General features: G+C 60.2%; 2 protein-coding genes across 2 annotated transcripts in view; one reads left to right on the forward strand and one right to left on the reverse strand.

Moving 5' to 3' along the window:
* The first annotated feature begins 449 nt into the window (after positions 1–449).
* Positions 450–21,468, forward strand: DEAF1 (DEAF1 transcription factor). Its single transcript, XM_077773401.1, has 14 exons — positions 450–481; positions 2,095–2,206; positions 4,500–4,629; positions 4,885–5,026; positions 5,460–5,604; positions 6,096–6,161; positions 9,339–9,465; positions 10,347–10,475; positions 10,896–11,024; positions 12,469–12,716; positions 18,425–18,464; positions 19,304–19,386; positions 20,645–20,779; positions 21,044–21,468. The coding sequence occupies exons 1-14, from the start codon at positions 450–452 to the stop codon at positions 21,146–21,148; spliced, it is 1,623 nt and encodes a 540-aa protein (XP_077629527.1). The 3' UTR covers positions 21,149–21,468.
* Positions 21,469–24,883: 3,415 nt separating this feature from the next.
* DRD4 (dopamine receptor D4) overlaps positions 24,884–25,706 on the reverse strand; it is a 15,297-nt gene continuing 14,474 nt past the window's right edge. Inside the window, 2 exon segments of the mRNA XM_077773402.1 lie at positions 24,884–25,211; positions 25,328–25,706. The exon segment at positions 25,328–25,706 is cut by the window's right edge and continues 547 nt beyond it. Of these exon segments, the coding sequence (XP_077629528.1) occupies positions 25,009–25,211; positions 25,328–25,706 (582 nt within the window). The 3' untranslated portion in view covers positions 24,884–25,008.

Here is a 25,706-nt window from a genome sequence, read left to right on the forward strand (position 1 = left end):
CGTGCGCACCTGCGCTCACGCGCCGCCCACGCACCTGTTAACACCCGACCTGCGCGCGCCGGCCCCGGACGTAAACCCGTGCACCTGTGTGCACCCACCCCGCGCACACCACACACAAGCAGCCCACACCAGCCCCGCGCGCACCTGCCCTGCACGGCCTCGGGGACCAGCCTGCCCCGCCTCCCCGAGCACGTGCCTCTCACATGCCTCACACCTACCTCGTGTGCCCTGCCATTCCTGCACGCCTGCCCCATGTGACCAGCCTGACCCTGCCCAGAGTGCACACTTCCCCGAACCTTCTTACCTCGTGCAAGCCCCATCCCTTCCTGTTGAGCACTCTGCCCTTCTTCCAGAACCTTCTCAGCACCTGCCTCTTGCCCTGCTTGTCTTCTCTATCTGTCTCTGGTGCTGGTGACACGGAGGGCTAGGGAGGGGAGTGGGGATCAGACATGGATCCTGCCCTGGAGCAGCCTGAGGTTGGGTGTGTTTGGTCACTTGGAATCCTACGGTCCAGTTCAGAGGTGACCTGAGAGCTGGGGTGCAAGGCAGTGCTCACCCAGCTTGGGAGGCCCTCCGGGCTTTGGGAGCAGAGGTCAGTATTATGCTTTGACTTCTTAGACCCCCCTCCTGGTCTGTCCCTTTCTCCCCACATCCCATTTTCTTTATGGGTCTTCCCTTTCCCCTACTGTTACTGGCAAGCCCCCCTGGGGGTTGGGAGGGGAAGCTGGCCCATGGCTTTGTTTCTTGCCACACAGAACATTCTCGTTCTCAAGTGTCATGACCCATGGAGCCTCAGACTGTGCCCCAAAGCGTCCTTTAGAAGTAGTGCCTGCTCAGACCACCATCCCAAGGAAAGTAGAGACTCCCCGGGTGTTGGACCCCCTCCCAGCTGGGAGCTCCCCAGCGAGTGCAGGGCCTGGAAGGGGGTCCTCCAATGCCTGCCGCACGTGTTGTCAGGCACTTTCCCCTGAGGGGCCAGCAGCCTCTGCCCCGGTGTTTATCCAGCCCTCAGCCGCAGGGGGGCGGGGGGGGGGGGNTGCGTGGTCTGATTGGGGTCCTCACAGAAGAGGGAAGAAGGCTTTGAGGCTACTAGCGCATCCAGTTCTCATCACTAAATTCTGGTTTGATGTTGGGACTTTGGACCATGCTTGTTTTCTTCAGGTTTTTGTGCGTTTTGCATCTTTTTTGGATGCAGAAAAGAAATATGATGTAGTTCATCGTGGCATCCGAAAAAATGTATTGGCATTACTTGTTTTTTTCTGCAAAACGTTGTAGTTGTGTTTTTGCATACGTGAAAGCATTAAAACTTTCCTGTTCGAAGTTGCTGAGGTCAGATAACTTCCCGGGGCAGGAGACTCTGCAGGATGTATTTCCTCTCCGAGCCCCTCTCCTCTGGGCCAATAGCTGCTTGGCCTGAGCGTATGTTCAGACGGGGATATAGGTTGTGGTCTGGTGCAGTAGCAGCCGGGAACAGCTATTTTCAGTGCAGTCTGGTGGGTGCTGGGTTAGTGGAATACACAGAGCTCTTTGCGCCAGTATTTTGTGAGCACTTCCCAGGTCAGAGATTGCCCTAGGTGCGGGCCCTTCTGGAATGCTGTGTGACGGAGGGGTCCACCTGCCCAGCCAAGGGGCAGGAAGGAAAGCTTCTCCGGTGGGCAGTGAATGGAAGAGGGGGTCAAGGAGGAGGCAGGAGAGACCTACACCCTGCCCTGTGCTGACCTTTGAGAGGGTGCCAGGAAGGGAGGGGACTCTGCAGGTGACACTGCCCGAGCCTGGTCACAGCATGATCACAGGACTCACGGGACCTTGGTGTATGGTGTTACCCAGGGGCGGTGTGGCAGAGCCCGCTGCCGGCTCCTTGGGAGGGGGGCGGGGGCGGGCTTTCTCTGTGAATAAGGCTCTAAGGGGCTGGAGAGCGGCCTCTTTCTTTTCTTTTCCTAAGGCCCAGATTGCTTAGACTGGTCCAGAAATGTTGCGTGAGCACTTGGTGTAAGAATGTTGGGGGTCCTTGGTGGCAAGTGCAGACGCCCGTTTGGGAGTTGCTGCTCTGGGCCCTGGTGGGAGCCCCTGGCCCTGGCTGTGCGCTGAGTCCAGCTCCTGTGTTGCAGAGGTGACCACTGTGACCGTGGCCAACGTGGGCGCCTCCGCAGACAACGTCTTCACCACGTCGGTGGCGAATGCCGCCTCGCTCTCGGGACACGTTCTGGTAAGCTGGTCTGTGAGCACTTTTCCCCGGACTCCAGAGCGTGTCCTCCGGGACCCCGGTCCCCCCGAGGCCCTGCGCCAGGATGTGTGGGCGCCGGGAAGGGTGTGCTCTGGTGTCCACTCTTGTCGGACGACCGCACGAAGGGGCCCTCCTGGAGCTTTGCTAGAACTATCAGTTACGGTTCCCTTCACTTCCGCCTTCATCACACCCCTGGGGCGCTGCACCTGAAGCAAGGTTGGCGGCCTCGTCCTCAGTGGTAACCGCCGGGCACAGACCTGCGGGGCTTGCTTTCCTTCTCAGGTGCCAGCTGATACTTTCACGCCTCCCTCCCCGGAGCAGATTCGGGTTTGTTCTCTTTTCTAGAAGGGGCTGGAGCCAGAGGGTAAGGGAGCCAGGGCACAGGCTGGACTGTGCCTCCTGGGTGCGCAATGTGTGGCGAGTTCTGAGGACAGGAGGCCCGGAGACCACTGCGTTCCTGCTGGAAGCTGGGGAGGAGAGGGGTCTCAAATATCTGTGTGTTCTGTTGGCCTTAATAAGGAAAATACTTTGCGGTGCGTGGGGGGCTCCGTCGGTTAAGTGTCCAACTTCAGCTCAGGTCATGATCTCCCAATTCGTGGGTTCGAGCCCCGCGTCGGGCTCTGTGCTGACTGCTCAGAGCCTGGAGCTGCTTCGGATTCTGTGACTCCCTCTCTCTCTGCTCCTCCGCTGCTTGGACTCTTTCTCTCTCAAAAATGAACAAATGTTAAAAAAAAATAGTAAGGAAAATACTTTGTGATTCACAAGTGAACACAAAACATTCCCTATTTTCAGAAGAGTGTTGCCTGTTTTCAGTGATTTGGACACGAGCAGTGTGACACCCTTACTGAGGCCCTGCCCCTCCAGGCAATGAGTGCAGGCCCTGGGTGCGTGTGCAGGGGCGCGTGCTCATGGGGTGGGGGTCCCTCAGCTTCACGAGGAGCTTGTACTCAGCTCCCCTGATTGGATTTTCAGATGTAGGGAAACGCCTTCTCCCTTTGCCTTTGCTGCTCCCACTCTCGCCATGCAAGTGTCAGAACGTACCAGAATGCTGGGTTTGAACAGGCTGCTCGGAGCGTTGTCCCACCCCAGGGCTATCTGGGCAAAGCCATGAGTTTGCCAGAGACCCGCGAGGTGTGCGCCTAGGGACAGCGGGGTGGGCCTCTGCTCCATCAGGGACAGGAGAGGGGCATCTGGCTCACCCGGGCGAGCAGGGCTGCTTGGAGGGCAGGGGCCGGCTGGCCCAGAGGAAGTAGGTGCTATCACCGTAGCACCCGGCCACCGGGGACAGGCATGTGTGTGCCGTGGTTGGGGAGGCCCTGGTGTCTGGTAGCCACTAGTAGAGCTGTGCCTGTGACCGTGGTCCCTCAGAAGCCTTCCTCGAGACTTGTGAACTTCCAGGAGCTGCTCAGGTAGACGGGAGGGCTCTTCCTGTTTCCAGGACATATTTGTGGGACACATTTGTTTTTTTAGCTTCAGTAAGTGACTTGAGCATTTGTTCAGGGCCACTCAGACATGGCAGTGTGTTTTCTTGTTTTTGGCTCTGTGTTTATGTCATCTTTTATTTTTTATTTATCTTTTAATTAAAAAAACCTTTTTTTTTTTACAAATAGTTTATTGTCAAATTAGTTTCCACATAACACCCAGTGTTCATCCCCACAAGTGCCCTCCTCCATGCCCATCCCTCCTCCCCCCCACATCCATCAGTCGACAAAAACTGATAAAAAAACTTTTTTAACGTCTTCTATTTTATTTTGAGAGACAGAGACAGAGAGTGAGTGGGGGAGGGGCAGAGAGAGAGAGAATCACAGAATCTGAAGCAGCTCCAGGCTCTGAGCTGTCAGCACAGAGCCCGACGCAGGGCTCGAACCCATGGATTGTGAGATCACGACCTGAGCCGAAATCGGACGCTTTACTGACTGAGCCACTGAGGTGCCCCTTTTAAAATTTTTTTAATGTTTATTTTTGAGAGACAGAGTGAGAGGGGGAGGGGCAGAGAGGGGGCACATCAAAGCAGGCTCCAGGGCCTAAGCTGTCAGCACAGAGCCCGATGTGGGGCTTGAACCCACGAGCTGGGAGATCATGACCTGAGCCGAAGTCGGCCGCCTAACCGTCTGAACCGCCAGGCGCCCTGAGTTTTGGTCTTTCAGCAACATCTTGAAAGAGTCCCTGGAGGCATGCTTGGCACCCTTGTTGGCAACAGTCAGCAAGGCCCGTGCCCCGGGACAGGCCCTACAGCTCTTGTCTGGGGCCGCTCATGGAATGTTCTTCCTTCCAGTCTGGCAGGACGGCCCTGCAGATCGGGGACAGCCTGAACACTGAGAAGGCCACGCTGATCGTCGTGCACACGGACGGGAGCATCGTGGAGACCGCAGGGCTGAAGGGGCCAGCGGCACCCCTCACTCCAGGTGCCGGCACCCCTGCACGCGTGTGGGGTTTGTGCTGGGGTGAACGCGTGGTAAACTCGGATGAGATATTCCTGTTTAAGTAGAGGAAGCGGGATTTCCCGAGCTGAGAAAGAGCTCCCTGGTGCTGCTGAGTCGGGGTGGTCCGTGGGCAGCGGGGGGACCCGCTGCTAGAATCTGGTTGGCGCAGTTGTTCTTGCCTGGTTATCTTGGGTGCGTCCGGCGTCTCTTACCCTCACAATGCTTCCTTTGCCCCAGGCCCTCAGTGCCCCCCGACTCCGGCAGCTCCGGGCCAAGAGAGAGGTGGAACCAAGTACAACTGGGACCCCTCGGTGTACGACAGCGAGCTGCCCGTGCGCTGCCGCAACATCAGTGGCACGCTGTTCAAGAGCAGGCTCGGCTCAGGTGAGGCGGCCCGGGCCACGCCCCCTGTCCCTGCACGCGGCCCTCCGCCTCGCGGCCCCGTGGCGCACACGTGTTGACCAGGCAGGGGGCAGACGTGGCTCACGGCCCCGGGCACTAGAGCTGTGGCTGTGGACAGGTTTGGGGTGTGGTGGGGGGGCGCAGTGAGAAGACACGGTGACCCGTGGAGAGAGGGGCCCCTGGGTCAGCTTGGGGGCCCACAGGGGAAGTTCCTGGGGGTGGGGCGGGTGGTGGGAGGTCAGCGTGAGAACAAGGTGAGCTTGCGGTGGCCGCGGACGCTGGGGTGGGGAGGCGCGGTGGGCCTGCGAGTGTGGATTCGAGGTGGGGGTTTGCCTGCTGGGGGTCGGCCAGGGGGGAGGNGGGGCTGCTGGGGGCGCGCAGTGCGGTCACTTGCCGGCCCTCCATGTCACCTCAGGCGGCCGGGGCCGATGCATCAAGCAGGGGGAGAACTGGTACAGCCCGACCGAATTTGAAGCCATGGCGGGAAGAGCCAGCAGCAAAGACTGGAAGAGAAGCATCCGCTATGCGGGCCGGCCACTGCAGTGCCTCATTCAGGTGCCCGCGCGGGGTCCCCATGGCTGCCGCAGGGCGGGGGTGGCAGAGTGCGCTCACACAGAGTGGCCTGTGGCCTCACAGGCAGGTGACCTGGCCTAGTGTCCTGGTGTCTCACTCAGGGCCTACGGTGGTTGCCGGCAGCGCCCGAGGCAACACCATAGCGTCCCGCTGAGGCGCGTGACCTTTCTGAGGGTGACCTCCCGCCCCCCCAGTTTCCCCGTCGTAAGAGGGGAGGGCTTCTCGCTGCTGTTCGCAGGTAGCGCTTTACGTCTTGGTCAAGAAATAATGCCCGTAGAGTCTTCACCTCCCGGAAGGGACGCGGGGGACCCTGCCGCCCATGATGGCCTGTGCAACAGGGAAGTGTGAGGAAGAGACTTTCTGGAAATGACAGGGTTTTGTCTTTACGAGGGGCAGACACGCGCAGAGCTGGTTGCCCTCTCCTGGCATCGACGCACGGCTGTCTCACGCGCCGTGTCCTCTCTGAATTTCAGGACGGGATCTTAAACCCTCATGCTGCCTCGTGCACCTGTGCCGCCTGCTGTGACGACATGACCCTGGTGAGCGGCTGGGGTCACCCTGCCGGGGTGGGGGGGTGCGTGTGAGCAGGCGGGGCCGCTGCGATGCCCCCGTGCCCTGCTTGGGCCCCGCTCCGTGCTCTCCTGCCCCCGCCCTGCCCGCTCCGTGCTCTCCTGCCCCTGCCCTGCCCTGCTCTGTGCTCTCCTGCCCCTGCCCTGCCCGCTCCGTGCTCTCCTGCCCCTGCCCTGCCCGCTCCGTGCTCTCCTGCCCCTGCCCTGCCCTGCTCCGTGCTCTCCTGCCCCTGCCCTGCCCGCTCCGTGCTCTCCTGCCCCTGCCCCGCTCCGTGCTCTCCTGCCCCCGCCCTGCCCGCTCCGTGCTCTCCTGCCCCTGCCCTGCCCGCTCCGTGCTCTCCTGCCCCTGCCCTGCCCTGCTCCGTGCTCTCCTGCCCCTGCCCTGCCCGCTCCGTGCTCTCCTGCCCCTGCCCTGCTCTGTGCTCTCCTGCCCCCGCCCTGCTCCGTGCTCTCCTGCCCCTGCCCTGCACACGCCTCTGGCACCCTTGCAGCTGATCCAGGGGCTGTTACCAGTTTTTCACTCGAATTTGACGTCTCTGACGTCGCTGTGATGCTGCAGGTGGTGCCCGCGGCGCCTCGGGGAGTGTGAACGGGCGCTTGCTCCCGTGCTCTCACTGTCTTCCCCCCAAACCCGAATGCACACCTTTCGTCATGGTCGTAGGGAGAATGTGTGTGCCGCTTCATGTTCTTCGTTTTGTAATGTTGTATCATAAAAACACTACATTGAAATTATTTATAAGGAGCTTTTCATCTCTTTTAAAATATTTCTGTATCCTGAACTAACAGTTTCAGAAAGAACGACTATTTTGTCAGTTTTAACATTATTGCCGGACAGCTTCCAAGTACGTGGTAGTGATTTATGACGCGTGAATACCTTAGTTTTGTTCCAGGCTGCCCTCCTGTTAGGTTCTATTTTAAAACGTTTTCAAATTACCTAGAAAGCTGTTTAATGAGATTTCCTGGTTTTATTTTGATTACCTATCTGGTTAATTATTAGAAGATATGAAGGGAGATACAATTGGAGAGACATATCGTGGTCTTGGGTAGAAATGTGAAATATCCTAAAATTGTCCGTTTCACGTATGGGTTAAATATTCTAGTGGAGTAAACAACGGGATATTTGTGTGAAAACGAAATAACTTTAAAGTTCTCTTGGAGAGTCTCTGAGACCTTGTCAGGGGAAGAAGAGGGTGGGAGCAAACCTGTCCCTTTAGGGAGCTTGGAAAAGCCGCGAGGACTTGCAGTCGCTGCGGAGCGCGGAGGCAGGTGTGAGCGGGGCGCGTACAGGACGCACGCGGGGAACCTAGGCCTGGGGCCTCAGGCAGAAACAGGAGGAGCCTTGAGCCAGGGCAGCCGCGCAGGCCGGGGCCGGGGGCGCAGGAGCGGCTGGGGCGCTGCCCCCTGCGGTCCGCAGGCCCCACGTGGTGCCTTGGAGTCCCGGCGAGCCTTAGACAAGCTGGTCGTACAGTCGATTGGAAAGGCACAGCAGTACGACAGCCAGGGCCAGTTTGAGGAGCAGACGGGGGTCGGAGGGGTCCCAGCCCGGGAGGACCTTTCCCGCTGCCGCTGGCACAGAGGTGTGCGGCGGTGGTGGCGGGGCAGGGGCCCCGCGGGGCCGCACGTGCGCTCGGCCTCGAGGGTGAGGCTGCGCGGCTGCGGGGGCGGCTGCACACCCAGCGCAGAAATTCTCCTTGGCCTCCACCTTGCGTCTCCCGTGCAGATGAATTCAAAATGGATCACGGATCCCAATTTATCCAAAACACAAAGCTCACATTTTAGGAAGAAGACACAGGGGAGAACTTCGCGGCCTGGGGCGGCTCAGACATGAGACCAAGGAGGGGCCGTAGACCGAGGCCGCGCAGGAGCGACCGGTAACTTCTGAAGCTCCGGGTTCTGCGGCAGGGATGCTCGTGTGAAGAGCCCCAGGCGCCTGCTGTCCAGAGACGGGGCCGTGTGCTCCCGTCTGGGGAGTTGGCGCTCCGGCCGGGACCTGCCTGCTCCTCATCCCTCCCGCTGCAGTGAAGGGACCCTAGTCCAGGTGGGCGTGGATGAGGGCGCGGGGCTCCCCTGGTTAGCGCCTCCAGCCCCAGCTCCGAGTTGCAGAAACTAACTTTGGGGCAGGTGTGGCTGAGAGACTAGGGGCTCCTTCCTTCACCAGCCTCCTCTCGGAGGGCAGAGGCCCCCCGGAAGTGGCAGGGCCGGAAGACGGCGCCACCAGCATCCTCCGCCAGCTCTGGAGCCTGGAGAGGAGGCTGGTCGCCAGTGAAAGCGCCACTAACCTGGGGGAGCAGGGAAGGCAGCAGCTAAGAAAAGTCAAAGATTTGCCTCAAACCTCCCACAGAGGAGCCCTAGTGCAGCTGGACAGGACGGGGGCGTCTGTGCCCGGGCCTCCGAGCCTGCACAGTTCTGGGAGGCAGTGTGGCCCTGCTGGCTGCGATATGCTCCCGCTGCCCCGGAGTGGCCAGGCTGCCGACCCGACCCTCAGCGCGGGAAGCCCGAGAGAGGAGTCCGTCTCTGTGTTGCTGCCGCACATCATTAAAATGTCAAGTTTTCAACAAAATGTTGTAAGATCCACAAAGAGATGGGATGCGAGAGCCACTCAGAAGAAAACGGGCAACGGGTACGACCCAGGGCTTGCAAGGACCCCCTTTATGCTCACAGAGCGGAGGGCGCCCGTCTGAAGAAGAATGGATGGCAGGTGGCTCTGTGCTCAGGCGGCCGCAGGGGACACAGCCCGGACGAGGGCTGCAGGCCTCCCCACAGGCCTGAGGCGGGACAGCCACGGTCAGGCGCGGTGCTGGCTTCTGCCCTTGCTGCTCTTTTCCATCCGTTCCCAAAGCCTCTTCAGTCCTGCTAGAAAGTTCTGTCCTGGCGGGCAGGGGCCCTCCTCCTTCACTGGGCTCTTGTTTGTTTTCTGTCTTCTAGCAATCCCTGAGAATCTCATGTGTTGACGATGCGTTTTCTTGTTTTTAAATGCTGTTATTTGTGTATTCTTTTAAAAAGAATCTTTTCTGTGCCTGGGGACCTTGAGGCCCACAGAGAGGTCAGGCCTCTGCAGCTTCCCCCCCACAGCCCGCTGTGCCCCGTGTGGGCGGCGGTGGGCACAGGGGCAGCGCCAGCCCCGTCTCACTGCACCTCTCCCTGCAGAGCGGCCCGGTCAGGCTCTTCGTCCCCTATAAGAGGCGCAAGAAGGAGAATGAGCTGCCCGCGACCCCTGTGAAGAAGGAGTCCCCCAAGAACATCACGCTGCTCCCCGCCACCGCCGCCACCGCCTGTGAGTTTGAGTGAGACAGAGCCGCGGCCCCTTGACCCCTGGGCCTCCCTTGTTCTGGGTGGAACAGAGTCTCATCTCTGTAGACTCCCTGGCGTGTCCCCAGCACATGTTTCCTAGTGAAATGAGCCAGGAGCTGCGCCTCCTGGGAGAAGGCGTCCGTGGGAACTCCTTCCTTAGGAAGGTTCTTGAGTTTTGGCCTGAGCAGCGCTCAGCCCCCACATGTGGACGACTCGCATGGTTGTCTCTGAGCTGGGAGCAGGCGGACGGAGGGAAACCCTGGCTGTGTGTGAGCCGCAGGGCGGGGGAGGCAGGGACAGAGACCTGCATCTACAGAGACCGTCCCCCCTCCCCCCCGGCTTTCTCTCTCTGTGCTCTCTGCGGCCGAGGGGTCACAGCTGCTTTCATCTTCAACCTCTGAACTTTTTATTAAAAATTTTTTTTTAACATTTATTTCTGAGAGAGACAGAGTGCAAGTGAGGGAGGGGCAGAGACAGAGGGAGACGCAGAATCTCAAACAGGCTCCGGGCTCCGGGCTGTCGGCACAGAGCCTGACATGGGGTCAGACTCATGAACCATGAGATCATGCCCTGAGCTGAAGTCAGATGCTTCCCCAGTTGAGCCTCCCAGGGCGTCCCAGCCTCTGTGGACATCTTTCCTAATTCCAGCCACAGAGTAGTTTTACACTTATTTCCAGCTTTATGTTTGGTTTCTGATGAGGCCATTCACACCTCTGTTGCCAGTTCAGATGTGAGCGGGCTGCCCGCACCTTGTCCCTGGCTCCCGTCAGAGGTGCTGGGTCCCTGCCTGGGGCACGCGCTGTGTCCGGGCTGTGGCCTGCGCCGCGGACAAGCCAGTGGTAAGAAGCACTTCTGCTTTTCCAGTCACCGTGACCCCCTCAGGACAGATCACTACCTCGGGAGCACTGACCTTTGACCGGGCGTCCACCGTGGAGGCCACTGCCGTCATCTCAGAGAGCCCGGCCCAGGGCGACGTCTTTGCAGGAGCCACAGGTGAGTTGTCCTCAGCACCTGCCCCGCGGGCTACATGAGTCACCCCTACTGACCTGGGGCTTGGTGGCAGCCTGGAGCAGGGGCTTCAGGAGCGGAAGGGTGGCAGGCCGGCCTGCGGGTGTGCGGGTCTGTCAGTTGTGACAGGAAATGCCCACAGTTCACCGACTCCTGCTGCGAAGGCAGAAACTCCCGGGGCCATGTCCAGAAAGTGGAAACAAAGAGCGGAGATTAATGTTTACCCTGTACTTCGCCCACTAGATCCCGGATCCTAGCAATTCAAACAATTCACCGCGTCTCTGGGGCTCAGAAGCCACCTCCTTGGACGATGCAGCTGGAGACACGTTGAGATTTAAAATGTGTGTGGCCCCAGCCAGGCCTAGCTGAGTCCCAAGGCTGTCTTGTCCCTCTCGTCCCCAACAGTGCAAGAGGCAGGCGTGCAGCCACCGTGCAGAGTCGGCCACCCAGAGCCGCACTACCCAGGGTACCAGGACAGCTGCCAGATCGCACCCTTCCCAGAAGCAGCGCTGCCGACATCTCACCCCAAACTAGGTGGGTGTGCCTGCCGGCTCGTGCCCTCCGGCCGCTCCCGGGAAGGACTTTGTGAGTGAAGCCGGCTTGTTAGGTTCTTTGTGTTGCTGCGCTGGATCGGGGCGGGTGAGGGGCGGCCCAGGCGCCTGCGTTTGTGAACGCCCTTGGGTGGTCCGCTCAGGGGCCCTCGACGCCTCCAGGCCCTTGCAGAAGGAGGCCGTGAGTTTGGGTGGGCTCCCTGTGGCGTGGCCCCGGCCCCTCCCGAGCCGGCGTGGGGCTCGGTATCCGGTGGGACACGGAACGGCCAGTGGGTGCGTTGCTCCCCGTCTGATGCCTGCATGGCCTCGCGCCACACATGCAGTTGAGCTTCGGTTGTTCATCGGACCACACATCCGGACACGTCTGTGTTAGTGCACGTGTTAGAGGGAGTTGCCTGCGTCCCAGCTGGCGGGCGTTGGTGTGTTTCACGTTTTTGCCGTTCTCAATGGCGCAGTGACAGAAACGTGTAGCTTTACACACGTGCCACCTTCCTTCCGTTCTTGTGGGCTCGCTCCCCGAGGTTGTGCCTCCCCCTCACCTCCCGAACGGGCACATCGGGGCATCTGTCCTGGAAGGCTGCGTGTGACACCATTACCGCACGGCCCCGGGTGTGCTCGCTGCGCTTGGGTGTCCCTGCCCGTGGGCACGTGCATGCGCACGCGCGTGGAGCCCCAGCTCCCGTCCACGTCACAGGGCTCCTCCTGGTTTCTTCTTTTCGGCCTTTGTGACGCTGTCCTCCACCCGTGACACCTGAGATCATGACCCTTAATCAGGAGGCTGTGTGTGGCCACGGACGTTGGGGAGGACTCGACGGGACCAGGGCACTATTGACGTGCTTCGGTGGGAGCCCCTGCCTCGGGCTGTCCTCGTCCCCTGCGAGGGCCACGTTCCGTCGCAGTCTTGGTCAGCCGTGAGCGCCTGGCTTCCAGCCCTGTGCGTCCATGGTGGGGCTTAGGCACGTGCTTTCTGGTGACAGCACTGGGGGCTTTAAGTGTGGCTCTGTGGGTGTAAGAATGTCTCCTCATCTTCCGGGGCATTTTACATGGAGGTCGCGTGCTGTTCGTGCCTGTTGGTTATTTGCTCCCACACTTTCCAGAGTTTTTTTGTTTGTTTGTCTGTTTTTAAGGATTCCTTCCTCTCTCCCTTCCTTCTGAGAGTGCAAGCAGGGAGGGGCAGAGAGGGAGGGAAAAAGAGAGTCCCAAGAAGGTTCTGCTCTCTTAGCGCAGAGCCTGACGTGGGGCTTGATCTCATGAACCCTGAGATCATGGTCTGAGCCGAAACCAAGAGCCAGGTGGATATTCAACCAACCGAGCCACCCAGGCCTGCCTACTTTCCAACATTTGATGAGAAGTTTTAACGGAGACCGCTTTGAAGGGACAGGAGATACATTAATTTCTTGTTTTATTTTGTTCTCCAAACGTTCTAGTGTTGACCTCCCTGCCGGCCTTGGCCGTCCCACCCTCCACCCCCACCAAAGCCGTCTCCCCGTCGGTGGTTGGCGGGCTGGAGATGTCGGAGCAGCGGAACTGGCTGTACCTAGAAGAGATGGTCAACTCCCTGCTCAGCACGGCCCAGCAACTGAAGACGCTATTCGAACAAGCCAAGCAGGCCAGCTCCTACCGAGAAGCTGCCGCGGCACAGGCCAGAGTCCAGGCGGATGCAGAGCGCAAGGAGGTAACGCCAGCACAGGCAGAAGCCGGGGTCTGGGGCCACCTGCCCCCGCCTTCCACAGACTCGGGGGGCAAGCGGGCGGGATTTATGCTGGCTCAGTGGCCATTCCCCACCTTGCTGGAAGAGCAAGGCTGGAGACTCATTTACAAGTTAAGCTTTTCTCATAGATGACTGAATGCTGTTGCTGGGAAGGTATTTGTGCTTTTGTTCTAATTTTTTTTAAGTTTATTTTTGAGAGAGAGAGAAAGAGCATGTGAGAATGTGAGCCGGGAAGGGGCAGAGAGAGAGGGAGACACAGACTCCGAAGCAGCTCCAGGCTCCGAACTGTCAGCACAGAGCCCGATGCGGGGCTCAAACTCACGAACCGTGAGATCATGACCTGAGCTGAAGTCGGACGCTTCACCACCTGAGCCATCCAGATGCTCTGTGCTTTTGCAGATAAAATTGGTTTATTTCAAAAGGGACTAAGTACTCTAGCATCAGCCATAGTTTTGGGACACTCACCTGTCACAGGCATTATTTATAGTTTCAGATTGTCACATGGTGGTGAAAATGCGTCTCGTGTTCTGTTGAGTTTGGAGATGCATCCCTTGGAGTGTTGGGCAGACGCATGTGTCCCCCATTACCAGCCGGAAGCTTCCATGTCTGAGCTCCTCTGCCTGCATCTCCAGGCCTTGCAGAGGCCGCCTCAGTGGCATTTCACTTCCAGCTTCCAGCCGGTTCTTCCGAAGTAGCATCCTGGACATCCGCTTTCCAGAGTGTGGTGATGGAACGGTTTCCTTCTCTCAGCACCTTGTCACTGCAGCCTCCGCGGCTTTTTGTATGGGGCCTACAGGTTGCTTAGGGCCAGTCTCACAGGTGATGGTGGGCACAGGTCACCTGGGTCACCAGGGTCAGAGCAGCACCAGCTGAGGTGTGTGCGTGGTGGGCGAGGTGCGCTCTGAGAGTTCCTGCGGAGCGTGAGTGTGGGAGGCACACCAGCGATGCATTCCCAGTGCGAGTTTTCTCCCTTCCTGTAAAAGTGGACTTTGCTTTGTAAACAAAAGTCAGATTAATTTTTTTCGCATCAAACCTATAATATGAAAATTTCTGTTAGTTTATTCCTACTTCTTACAGATTGGAGGAAAGAAGAGCTTTCCACGTTCTTAATTTTCTAAATGATTTAACATGCAATTAGTATTTTTCCAAGGAAGAAAAATGTTGCTTCTCCTGAAGAAGGAGATAAATTAAAAATACTTTTTTTAAGAACTAGAATTCTCATCTAATATATAATCAATGATGAATTTCATAGAAAAGAGAAAAGCAGGAAAAAATATCTCTTTACCCAAAGAGAATGCTTACTGGGTTCTCGAATGTTTGAGAATGTTGATTTCTTGGCATCACCGGTTTCTGACCGCGTCCTGTTTCCCTGACAGGCTCTGTAGCTTCAGTCCTTCCCTGAGACTGACGTCACCCCCTGAGTGCGGGGCGTGCTGGTGCGGGGCGACGTCACCCCCCCTTCCCGAGTGCGGGGCGTGCTGGTGCGGGGCGACGTCACCCCCCGAGTGTGGGGCGTGCTGGTGCGCGGGTGACGTCACCCCCCTCCTGAGTGCGGGGCGTGCTGGTGCGGGGTGACGTCACCCCCCGAGTGCGGTACGTGCGGGTGTATTTGCCCGGTGCTGGCGGTCGTGCTTCTGGCACCGGATTTTCCGCTCGTTGTGTCTGTGGAGACGCCTGTGGGTCACCTGTCCTTTGGGAAGCACGTTGGGAGGGACGTCGCCTTCAGGCGGCCACCAGGACGGCTCGGTCCCCGCCTCTGCTGCTCAGCAGTGTGGCCGTGATGCCTCTTACGCTCGGTGGGTTTGCTGATGACGCAGGCCCGGGGTGTGCAGTGGTCGGGGCGCCCGAATCCAGGAAGAAGGGAGCGCTTACAGCTCCGGGAAACAGGAGGCGCGCATGCCACCCCGCACCCCGCATCCCACACCAGCCACGGCCACACGGGGAAGTCCACGGGGAGATGGGACTGGGAGGAGTGNGGGAGGGGGGGCTGACCCCAGGTGACCCAGGCAGGTGTGCGGTGGTGTGTGCTGGCTGTGGGGGGGGCTGGCCCCCCCAGGTGACCCGGGCAGGTGTGCGGTGGTGTGTGCTGGCTGGGGGCAGGTCTGACCCCCCCCCCGAGGGGGCCTGGGNGGGAGAAAGTGACAGGGCAGGGTGAGCGGTGGTCCGTCTGAACGCTGGTTTTGATTCAGTTTGGAAGGTCTTCAGTCACTGTTCGTAGAAGTGTTTGTAACGCGCTGTCTCTCTGTCTGCTCCCTTCCAGGTAACTAGCATGTGTACATTGACTGCTTGGCATTGCGGGTAGTCGTGAGACTCTGGCCTGCTGGTCGGTGCGACATGGGGTCTGGCTGTGGCTCAGATTTGCTTTTCCTCCCTGACCGATGGCGCTGAGCTCTGTGTCCCGGGCCGTTTTGGGGCAGTGTCTCTTCAGACCCTTTGCCCATTTTTATTTGTTTTTACTTTTTATTTTTATTTTTATTTTATTTTTTTGAGAGAGCGTATGCGCACGCACACACAGGTGGAGGAGGGGCAGAGAGAGGGAGATAGAGAATCTTAAACAGGGCTCCACACTGAGACACGGGGCTCGATCCCACAACCCTAGGATCATGACCTGACCAGGATTGAGAGCTGGACAGTCACTTGACCGAGCCATATAGGTGCCTTTTTGTCCATTTTCAAACTGGTGATTTGTTTTCTTAGAAAAATCACATTTAAAAAAATCCATGTCATTGTAGGGGCGCCTGGGTGGCTCAGTCGGTTAAGCATCCAACTTCAGCTCAGGTCATGACCTCACGGTTCATGGGTTTGAGCCCCGCGTTGGGCTCTGTGCTGACAGCTCAGAGCCTGGAGCCTGTTTCAGATTCTGTATCTCCCTCTCTCTGTGTCCCTCCTCTGCTCATGCTCATGCTCTGTCTCTCTCAGAAATAATAAAAACATAAAAAATTTTGAAAAATCAACATCATTGTAAAACTTAAGGTTATTCACTGGGTTACTTGTTAAGACATGTTCCTGGTGTGTGTCCCTGAGAACTAGGAGGAGTCTGGGGAGGGAATCTGAAGCGTGACGGAAGGCTCTGGGGTACCCACCCCCCGCCGTGTCCTGTTGTCCGTGCACAGGGAAACTGCCAGCTGTGGGGCTGGTCCGTCTGCCTGTCAGCAGCGTCCCGGTGGGGAGGAGGCCTGTCTCTGCGCAGCCGTCCCGCAGGATCGAGGGGGCGTCTGTGTCTTTCTAGTTGAGTGTGTACGCAGAAGCTGGAAACAGACGTTTGTGTTCTTATTTAGATGGTCGCCGAATTGTGGGTTTCCAGCCAGGGACCTGGTCGGCGCCCCAGCCCTGGTGGTTGGCAGATGGCGGCTCTGTGCTTCAGAGACTGGGGACGCTATCGTGCTCCGCCTGTGCTCCGTGCGGCTCCCCCGAGTCTGGCCAGGGCTCCTGGGCCTCCTTCCCTGTGAACACAGGGTTCCCGTCAGATAGAAGGGCCGGCTGGGCAGGAGGCTCAGCTTTGCACTCGGGACACGGGCCCTGCTCCCTCGGTAGCCTGGTGACATCACGTGCACTTGCAGACTGAGGCTCCATACGGGGGGTTTCCTGTGATGGCCACACCACTGGACCCTGGGCTCTTGTGAAGTGAGGGGTCTTCACGCTTTCGTGACACTATGGAGGGCCCGCTCTCTGGGGACCTCATGGGGTCAGGAGAGGTTCAGAAGGGCGGAAGGCCCAGAGCACTCCCAGTCACGGGAAGCGGCTTGGCGGGGTACAGCAGCCCCTGGGGGGAAGAGCCCCATTGATGGGGGGGGGGGGGGGGCTTCTGTCTCGGCACCTGGTGTGGCGCGAGTGTTTGACATCAGCCAGTGTGAAAACCCATTTCCTCCCCCAGAGCCCCTGCCTGCGGAACACGGGAGAAGTTTCTGTGGCGTCAGAGTTCTGTCATTTGCATGTGGTCCTCCTGTTTGATTGCAGTGTGGGGACACATTCGGCTCTGGGGGGCCGGACGCTGTAGCGCCTCCAAGGGCCCCCCCAGTGCTGGGGGCCCGGACAGGGCGCGAACCAGGAAGGCTGTGGGAATCAGGAAGAGGTGGGTCCGCTGGCCTCGTGAGCTCCAAGAGCGAGAAGCCAGGTGTCTGCAGCAGAGGGAGGAAGGCCTTCTACGGCCCGCTTAGACGTTTTGTTTGGAATTTAAACAGAAAATCAGATCTAGGCCAGCTGAGACTGTTCAGGGTATTTTTCCAGTTTCCATCATGAGCTGTTTGCATTTGTGTGTTATTGGCTCAGCAGAGATCAAACGGGGTCGAAGAGCAGATGCCCTTCCCTGTCCAGGCCACGGTGTGCAGTGTCTGGCTGGGGGTGGCTGTGGGGGCCCCTCCCCGGCCTGTGTCGGCCACCCCACTGCTCTCCCGCGCTCATTTGTGAAGAGGTGCGTGTAGCATGGCACCCGGGTGCACCAGCGGAAGAGGAATGCCCGCGGGCAGTGGGGTGGGGTCACCAGCTAGCCAGGGGCTGGAATCAGGGTGGGGCAGGGTCCCAGGGTCGGGTCCCTGTGTGGCCTCTTCCTGACTGCAGACCTCACATGGGCCGAGAGTGCTCTCTGGTGTCTTTCTTCACGGGACACCAGTCCCCTGACGGGGGCCCCACCCCCATGACCGGATATAACCCTAGGGGCCCAACACCCAGGGTACAGGCTCAGAGGTTTGTCCTCTGTAAAAGTGGCTTTGCACACCGAGTCACCGAGCTTGTCTACCCCAGGGTGGGGGTGGGGCTGCCTCCTCCCAGATGGGGGTGCAGGAATCTGGGTATATTTTTGGAATTCTGCATTGGGGATTTGTCCTTTATCTATGTTTCTGACTTGGGATGGGCTTGTTTCTATGTGTTTTATTCTCTGGGTTGTGCCCTAGGCCCGGAGCCTTATGTTGCTCACACGTGGGCGCCTCTGCCCGTTGGGAGCTCTCCTCTGGCTCCCGTGTCCCTCTGGCAGACTCCCCCCCCGTGCACTTGCTGGGGGGCACGTCCTTCCTGGCACCTCCTGCCCCAGGCCCGGGACCGGCTGTTTCTCCAGGAGCCCCGGCTCCTTCCCCGGAGNCTGCCCCCTGCGCCCTGTCTCCCCGCCTGAGCCTCTTGCAAGCGTCTGCAGGCTCCACCAGAGCCCCAAAGAAGCCAGGCCCTGAGAGTGCCAGTGCAGTGGCCCGAGGCCTGCCCGTCCGGCACTTGATGGCCACAGAAGCCAGAGTGTGTGTGTGTGTGTGTGTGTGTGTGTGTGTCTGTCAGTCTGTCTGTCTCCCTTCTGTCCGCAGCTGTTTTCTGGAGTCCCGGTACTAGCCAGTTCAGGTGTCCCTAACTTCCTCCGCTGACACCCAGCAAGGCGCCACGTGGCCCAGCAGCCCTGGGCTGTCACTCTCTCCTCTTGGTGCTGTTTTGAAACTCAGCAGAGTAGAGAAGGGCAGTGTGTTTCATGGATAAATAGTGGCTGAATGGAGCCCTTAGCCTGGCCTCATGCTGCCTTTAGGAGGTAGATGTGCGCCTGCGGACACCACTGTCCCCACCATGGGATTCACCACTTGGTGGCTTTCTGGAGCCTCTGTCCCCCGCATTTCTGGAGCAGGAGTAGCAGATGGCAGGCGGAGGCGGGTGGGGGTGACGGTCAGGGCCCATGTGCACATCATATTCCACCGGATCTGCAGGTGCCAGAGGGCTTCCCGCTGGGCCCTGAGCGCATGGCAGGTGAGGAAGGGGCCCCGGGAGGGTGTGCGAGACCATTTTGCACCCAAGGGCTTGCTGGCCTTGTAGGTGTGTCCGTGGGGCATGACCTGCCTCCCAGGTGTGCTGGCAGCCCCTGGCGTGTTGGCCCCTCTGCCCGTAGGTGCTAGGGATCTGGGGGTCGGAGTCTGCATTTCCCTGTGGCTGTCAGCAGGCGTTTGCACCGAGGAGGGGGCATCTGGGGTTGTTCGAGCTTCAGGGCAACAGTAGCCCGTGCCCGGGGCTGTGCAGGAGGAGCTGGGCACAGGGTGGCCAGGGAGGGTGGCGGGCTCCCGGCTGGCACTGCGATCTGGCCGGCCTTAGGCCTTGCTTCCCACGTCTGCCTTGACTCGGAGCCGCCACATGGAGGCCGCGTGGGTTTGCTTCTTGATGGAATCATTTCAGATCAGATTCTGTCTGAATGCAGACTGCAGCCTGGGGGGTCACTTTGTGAGGCCGGCGGGTTAAATTTCCAGTGTTAGCTTTGTCCTCCTTCGACATGTCGTGTTGAGAAAGACAGGCTTTGGTTTTATTTCTGTAAATTGATATAAAATGAATTTCAAAAACGGTAATTCCTATGTTGGACCCAAAGTGGACACCGGGCAGGGTGTATGGAGACAGGCCCGGGGGCCTCACGGGGACCGGCAGTCCCGTCGGGAACGGCCTCCTCCTCCCTCTGCTCCTGGGAAGGCGTGGGCGGGAGGTCAGTGCTGTGGGGCGAAGGAGGCCGTGACTGTTGTGGGTCTTAACCCACAGACCTGGCCTCCTCTCTGCGTCGTGTGTGCTGTGTATGCACGGCCTCTGCGACATTTGCCCATATTCAGGGTTTAATCTGGTGATTTTTAGTGCTTGTAGCACCAGCATCACAGTTCAGCTGTGGTACCATCCGTCACCCCCAAAGGACCCCGTGGGCCCCCCCCAGCCACCGAGAACCACAGTGTACTTCCTTTCCTGTGTTTGCCTCTCCTGGGTGTGTGGCGCAGCAAGTGCTGTGATGTGTGGCCTCGGGCACCTGGCTTCTTTCGAGGGCACGTCTTTGGGGCTCATCCACTCCAGGGCATGAGCCCGGGCTTCACCCCTTTTCTCCTGCTCCCTCTGGACATCCTCTCCCGCGTTTTCGCCCCTTCCTGGGCAGACGTCTCCTCACCTGTCTGGGCTGGGACCTCAACGTGGGCGTATGGGTCATGCAGTCAGTTTGTGTGTGGCTTTGCTGAGAAAGCTCCAAACCACTTTCCCAAGTGGCTGCAGGTGCTGCCCCTCCCCCGCCAGCACGTGGCATGGTCCAGCGGGCCGTAGGTGACCGTCAGGTACTGACTGCCATTCCTGTAATGACCAGTCATACAGGCATCTTCTCAGTCACGTAGTGGGCAGTCCTCTGTCTCTCTTGGGAAAATGTTCAGATCTTCTGCTCACGTTTGAATTGGGTGGTTTCTCTTATGGAGTAGAGGGTTCTGAGCACACCCTGGACACAGGCCCTTCTTCAGATACGAGATTTGCAGGTAGTTCCTCTCTCCATCTGTGACTTGTCTGTTGCTTTCTGAGTGGTGTTTGCAGGGTGAAAGCCTTTAATGTTGGTGAAGTCAGTTTATCAAAAAAGTTTTCATGGGGATCACACTGTGGGTGTCATGTCAGAACTCGCGCTGCCCTCTCGTCCCTAAGATGCATATGATTCTCGCTGTTGTGTTTGCCACTGTGACGCCTTCTGAGCTCGCAGTCCCGTGTGGGGTGAGGCCACCTGCATTCTCAGGGCTGGTTCGTAGGTCGTTTCCAGGTAGGCTTTCATTCTTTGGATAGTTATTTCAGATTTTACTATTTTATTGTGACAGTAGGGGCGCTTGTAGAAAAGAGGAAACGCAGGCCAGCGCAGAGGCGCCGGCTGGGCCCCTGCCACCCCGAAAGCACCCGCGAGCACTTGCTTCTGCGAGCGTGTGTTCACAGTCGCCTGTATCACGTCACTTCTTGGCCAGGCCCTCCCCTCCCCTCCTGTCGAGGGCTACGTCCGTTTTGACTAACAGCCCTTGTTCGTCCTGGGCGCGGGCCTCGTGCGGAGCCCGGGCCGGGCTGGGCGGTGGCTCCTCACTGCCTGCAGGACGGGCTCCAGCCTCGCCCGGGCTCGGCCCTGTCTCCACCTGCCCGGAGGCTGGTAGCAGCACCCGCCTGGCCAGGGACTTGGGGGCTCCCCCTCACGAGGAGCTGCTGTCTTCCGCAGCGCACCCGCCCTGTCCCCGACCTTCTCGTGGGCCACAGCCATCAGACCCTTCTGCAGACACGAGGCTGGCCCCAGCTTTGTCTTTTCGTTTGTAAGTAACCCTGTGGGCCACGGCACCGGTTCGAATATTCCCTTGCGTGGACGACTGTGTCTTTTCTTTGTCTCTCAGAAAGGCAGCACAGGGATCAGAGCGCAGGCGCGCCTCAGGGTGTCCATGTATGTGGGGCTCACCCTGGTCGTTTGCCATCTGAGTGGCCCCTCCCACGTGGGGGTGGGCTTTGAAAGGGACGCCCCTGCCCCGGGCTCTGCTCCCCAGGCCACGCTGAGGTCACGTGGGGCTTGCCCTTCCTTTCAGGACTGGAAGGACCACCAGCACGTGTGTGGCCAGTCGGCGGCTGTCACCGTCCAGGCGGACCAAGTCCACGTCACTGACAGCGTGATGGAGAAAGTCACCGTGTGAGGGTCCCCGGGTCCCCTCTCCACGGTGCCGCGGGGCTGCCGCAGGTCGGGGACTTTGGAGGATGTTGAGAAGGTAAAAACACTTGCTGGTCAAGTTGTTAACACACTTTATGTGACTTGTGCCCTTGGAAACGAGCTCCTGCCTCCCGGAAGCCCCAAGGGAGGTCGGGCAGCAGCTGGACGCCGGCCCCGGGCCCTTGGCGCCTTCTCACGGTGCTCTTTTTTATCCCCTGGTCTTCCCCTTGGGTGTGTCATGTGCTGTAACACGCGTGTACAGAACATGTGTCTGTCAATAAAGCGGATGTGTCTGCCCCACTGGGACGGGAGACTCCAGCTCCAACTTCCCAGACGCCCCAGAGGCGGCTGGGCCCCAGCTTCGTGTATCCTGACGTGCGGCTTGGAGGTCACAGCTCCCAAGGGTGTGGACCAGCAAGTGGGTGGCCGCTGGCTGCCTACTGGGAGCCTCCAGTCCAGTCTCAGGTGATAGGGCCCCAGACTTGCCTCATGGCCGCCACGGCCTGCCTTCTCTCTAGCACGAGGTTGTCCCCCGAGAGCCCTGACCGCCCTGCTTCTCCCTGCCTGCACTGAGTGGCAGAGGGCACAGGGGGCCAGGGAGGGGTCGGCGCCCAGAGCCCTTGGCCGGCTCTGGAAATGAGACCTGCTGTCCCCTGCTGACCAAGAGTGGTGCCGAAGAACGGTTAGTTGCCCATGTTCTGGAAGATTCTGTAGGTTTCCAGAAGTGCCCTCGTAGCTCTGGAGCCCTTGGCCTGCCGCCGTCGTTTTCTCTGCACTTCAGAGGCTTGGGGGCTCCACTGTGCTGGGGAGAGATGGTGAAGGCCCACCCCAGCTGGAGACGTGCCCTGAGTGTGCTGCCACCACAGCGCCTGGGCGCTACAATGTTTGCACACTTCCCTGGATTCTCTTGCTCATCTCTGAATGCTGTTTCTGGGAACTCTGCATGTTTACACCCCTGTGGGTTGGGGAGAGTTCCCCCAGCCCTGATTCTTCCTGAGCTCCTACTTCCAGAAAGCTCTCCCAAGGCTGTAGCACCCTGGAGACTTGGCTTTGGGGACGGTGGCTCCAGAATGAGCTGAGGAGGCAGCTAAAGTTCTGATAGGAAAGGGGTGTGAGCAGGGGGGTCCCGGAGGTACTTCTGTGTCTCCTGAGCCGAGTCTGGCTCCCAGAGGCTCCCCTGGGATGGGGTGGGCCTGGCCCTGGCCTCGCAACAGACCCCAGCCTGGCTGCTCTCGAGGCACCCATCAAGGCCCTGCTCCCGAAAGCCGCCCCTGCGTCTGCCCTCATGACCTCTACGGACCAAGCTGGTGTATTTGGATTTTCTTTTACTGAGTTTAGCATGTACTTGGGTCACTGAATTTCATCTTCCGGCCTTTGCTGGCACCACTCAGGGAGATGAAGGCCGAGGAATCTGGACATGTGCCCCAGGCCGAGGACGTGGTGAGCGTGGTGGGATTTGACCCTGGCCCCAAGAGGCACCCCAGACTGCCCCCCACTGGGCACATTCGTCAGAGGCGCACACTGCTGCAGGCAGAACGTGGTGGGGAGGGGGCGCATCTCAGCTCCTGGCTGTGGCCCTGCCTCTCTGGGTTTGCTAAGCGTCGACATGGCAGGAAAGGAGGCCCGGGGACATGTCAGCCTTAGCAGAAGGGATTGGGAAGCAGCCCCTCAAACCTGCAGACGCTAAGAAAGCCAGTCCATCCGCCCTGGAAAGACTGCCGTGTGCCCTGCTGTGGGGGCGGCTCACGCCTTGGGACTGCACGTTTTCAAGTGTATCATTTCTAGGCCTGTGGAGTGTTCTTTACTTAGCCCTCTTGGGGGGGATGGCTTCTGGAAATTGCCCTTGAGGGCTCAGGCTCTGTTGCTGGTCCTCAGAGTTCCATGTCAGGGCTTCTGAGGACATCTCCAGCCTCAAGGGACAGGCAAGGGGCCGGCCTCTGTCAGCTAGTGGCTGGCACAGGCCGGGCCGTTCAGGGCGCGGCAGGCTGGGGCAACCCTTGGTGTCAGTGGGTGCGGCTGAGGGAGCTGCGTGGCAGGCGCCTCCGGGGGCCTCCCAGTCAGCCAGGCCGTCTGTGGGCTCCACTTGTCCCCCCGCCCCCCGTGCCCACCTCGTCCTTCCCTGTTGGGAGCTGCGGACTCTGCCCACAGGGCCGGTGGGGGTGGGGCGGGTCCCCAGTGGCTCCCAGCCCATGCCCAGCTCCGTCGCCGAGGGCAGGCGCAGCTCTGTAGGTCAGGCAGCCTGCACACAGGTGGTGAGGAGGAGCCCGGGTGGGGGTCCCCAGCTGGCCCTGTCCTCTGATGGCCCACTCCTCAGGCACAGGGGAAGGCAGCAGGAGGGGCCCGCGGGGCCCTGGCTCTGACCCTGCCTTCAGCCCGAGGGCCCCGGCGGCCCCTCCCCCGTCTCTGCCTCGGAGTCTGGGACCCCAGGAGGGAGCCCAGGCCAGTGTGGAGCAGGTGTCTGTGCCTGGGACAGTCAGCCAGGGCAGGAGCCCAGCCATGCCATCGGGGGCCCCTCCCTGCGGGGAGCCTCGGGGTGTCTGCTGCGGCCGTCCTCACGCTTCATGGACACGAAGGTACCAGAAACTCCAGCAGCACCTGAGCCAGGGACCACCAGGTGCCCCTCTCCCCATTCCCACTGAGACTGAGCAGGAGGGAAGGGGTGGTGCCCCTCTGTCCACAGAAGATTGTAACGTGCTGAGGGGTCTCCCGGCCTCACAGCCCATCATTTCTCTGGTTCGCAAGAAAACCTCATGCCACGAACACAGACGGCATCCCCAGCGTCCCTAGCATCCCCGACACGGGAACAGCAGCCCCAGGACTGGGAGAGTCGAGATGAAGTCCAGGTTGAGCTGCCCCTGGTTGGAGGGACTCAGAGCTGCTGCCTCCCTCCTAGGAACAGGGGCCTTGCTGTGAGCAGGGGAGCACGGGGGGGGGGCAGCTGGGGGGCTCTGCCCTGCCTCCGGCCAAGTGCCTCCTCCTGGGTCCCCTGCCCGGGGCCTGGCTACCTCGTGGGCAGCCTCAAGGCAGAGGATTGAGGGAGGCTGCCTCGGTGGGCCACCCACCCGGCCCCCGGGCCCATCTCCTTGTGACTCTGGACATCCTCAAAGTTGGGAGCTGGTAGGGAGCGGTGCTCTGGCCTGGCGGCCGCCGCCGGGGTGGCCAGCAAGGCCGGCTCTGCTGAGTCTGCACGGACCGCGGACGCTTGGCTGGTCCTTGGGGAAGCAGGGGCCCGGCTGCTGATGGGCCCTGCAGCTGCCCTCCTGCCGGGGAAGCTCTCAGTAACCGCTGGGCTCAGGCCCAGGACATCTCCCCTTCAGGACTGCTGTCCACACTGTCCCGCTGGGGGTGGGGGGGCAGCTGGTGCCATGGTGTGTCAGGGAGGGAACCTTTGGGAGGAGGGTGTGAGCCACCATGGGTGAGCCCCTGGGAAGTCCCACTAGCAGAGCCCAAGTAAGGGCTGCTCTGGTTCTGGAAGCTTCTCTTTGGCCAACTGTGAATGGGCCTTTCTGGAGCCTCCCTGCCCACCCTAGGGGCCGAGCTGGCATCCCTCCCACCTGACCCTGAGTCAAGAGCCAGCTTGGCGGGGTCTGTTCTCTGGGGTTCCTCAGAAAGGAGGGGCTGACTGACCTGGCTGGCTCTGTGAGGGTCTGGGCTCCCTCTCCCACACCCTGTCACCCCCATCACCACCCTCCCCAGCCCCCAGCAGGTGTTTAGGAAGGAATTTGTTTAATCTTAGTCATACAAAACCGCCCCCTCCCTTGCTGGGGTCCTGCCCCCGGAGGCATGGCCGGGTCCTCCTCCGATCAGGTCCTCGCAGAGGACGCTGTGGGAGCTCGGCAGGCGTTCTCAGCAGCAGAGGCGCAGGGCCTTGCGGAAGACGGTGCGGAACTCCGCGTTGAAGATGGTGTAGATGACAGGGTTGAGGGCGCTGTTGACGTAGCCCAGCCAGGTGACCGCGCTGACCAGCCTCGGGGGCACCGCGCAGGTAGGACACAGTGCCCGGGTGATGTGCACCACAAAGAAGGGAGTCCAGCACACCAGGAAGGCCCCTGGGGACGGGCCGGAGGGCGCGGTGAACCAGGGTCCCAGTCCGCCCTGGGCACCGCCTCCCACCTGGGGCACCGCCTCCTTCCACTCTGCCCACGACCACAGGGCAGGTACCCACCGACCACCACCGGCAGGACCCTCATGGCCTTGCGCTCCCTGCCGGTGATCTTGGCGCGCCTCCTCCTGGGCGCCTGCAGCGGGGGCTCGGCTGGGACGGCGTCCGGGGGCGCGACGGCGTCCTGGGGCCTGACGGCCTCGGGGATCTCGCCGACCTCGGGGGGCGGGGGGCCGGGGCCGCTGGGCCGACGTGGCGCCCGGCAGTGCAGCTTGGCCTGGCGAGCTGCCTCCCAGCGCCGCAGGCCCCGGAACGTGGCCCAGTAGAGCAGCAGCATGAGCGGGCAGGGCAGGAAGAACGAGCACACGGAGGAGTAGACCACGTAGTCGCGGTTCTCCAGGCGGCACACGGCGGGGTCGCGGCCGCGCGGGTTGTTGAGGCC

The sequence above is a fragment of the Crocuta crocuta genome, unplaced genomic scaffold (assembly GCF_008692635.1).
Source record: "Crocuta crocuta isolate KB4526 unplaced genomic scaffold, BGI_CrCroc_1.0 scaffold1161, whole genome shotgun sequence".
In the NCBI taxonomy this organism is placed as follows: Eukaryota; Metazoa; Chordata; class Mammalia; order Carnivora; family Hyaenidae; genus Crocuta; species Crocuta crocuta.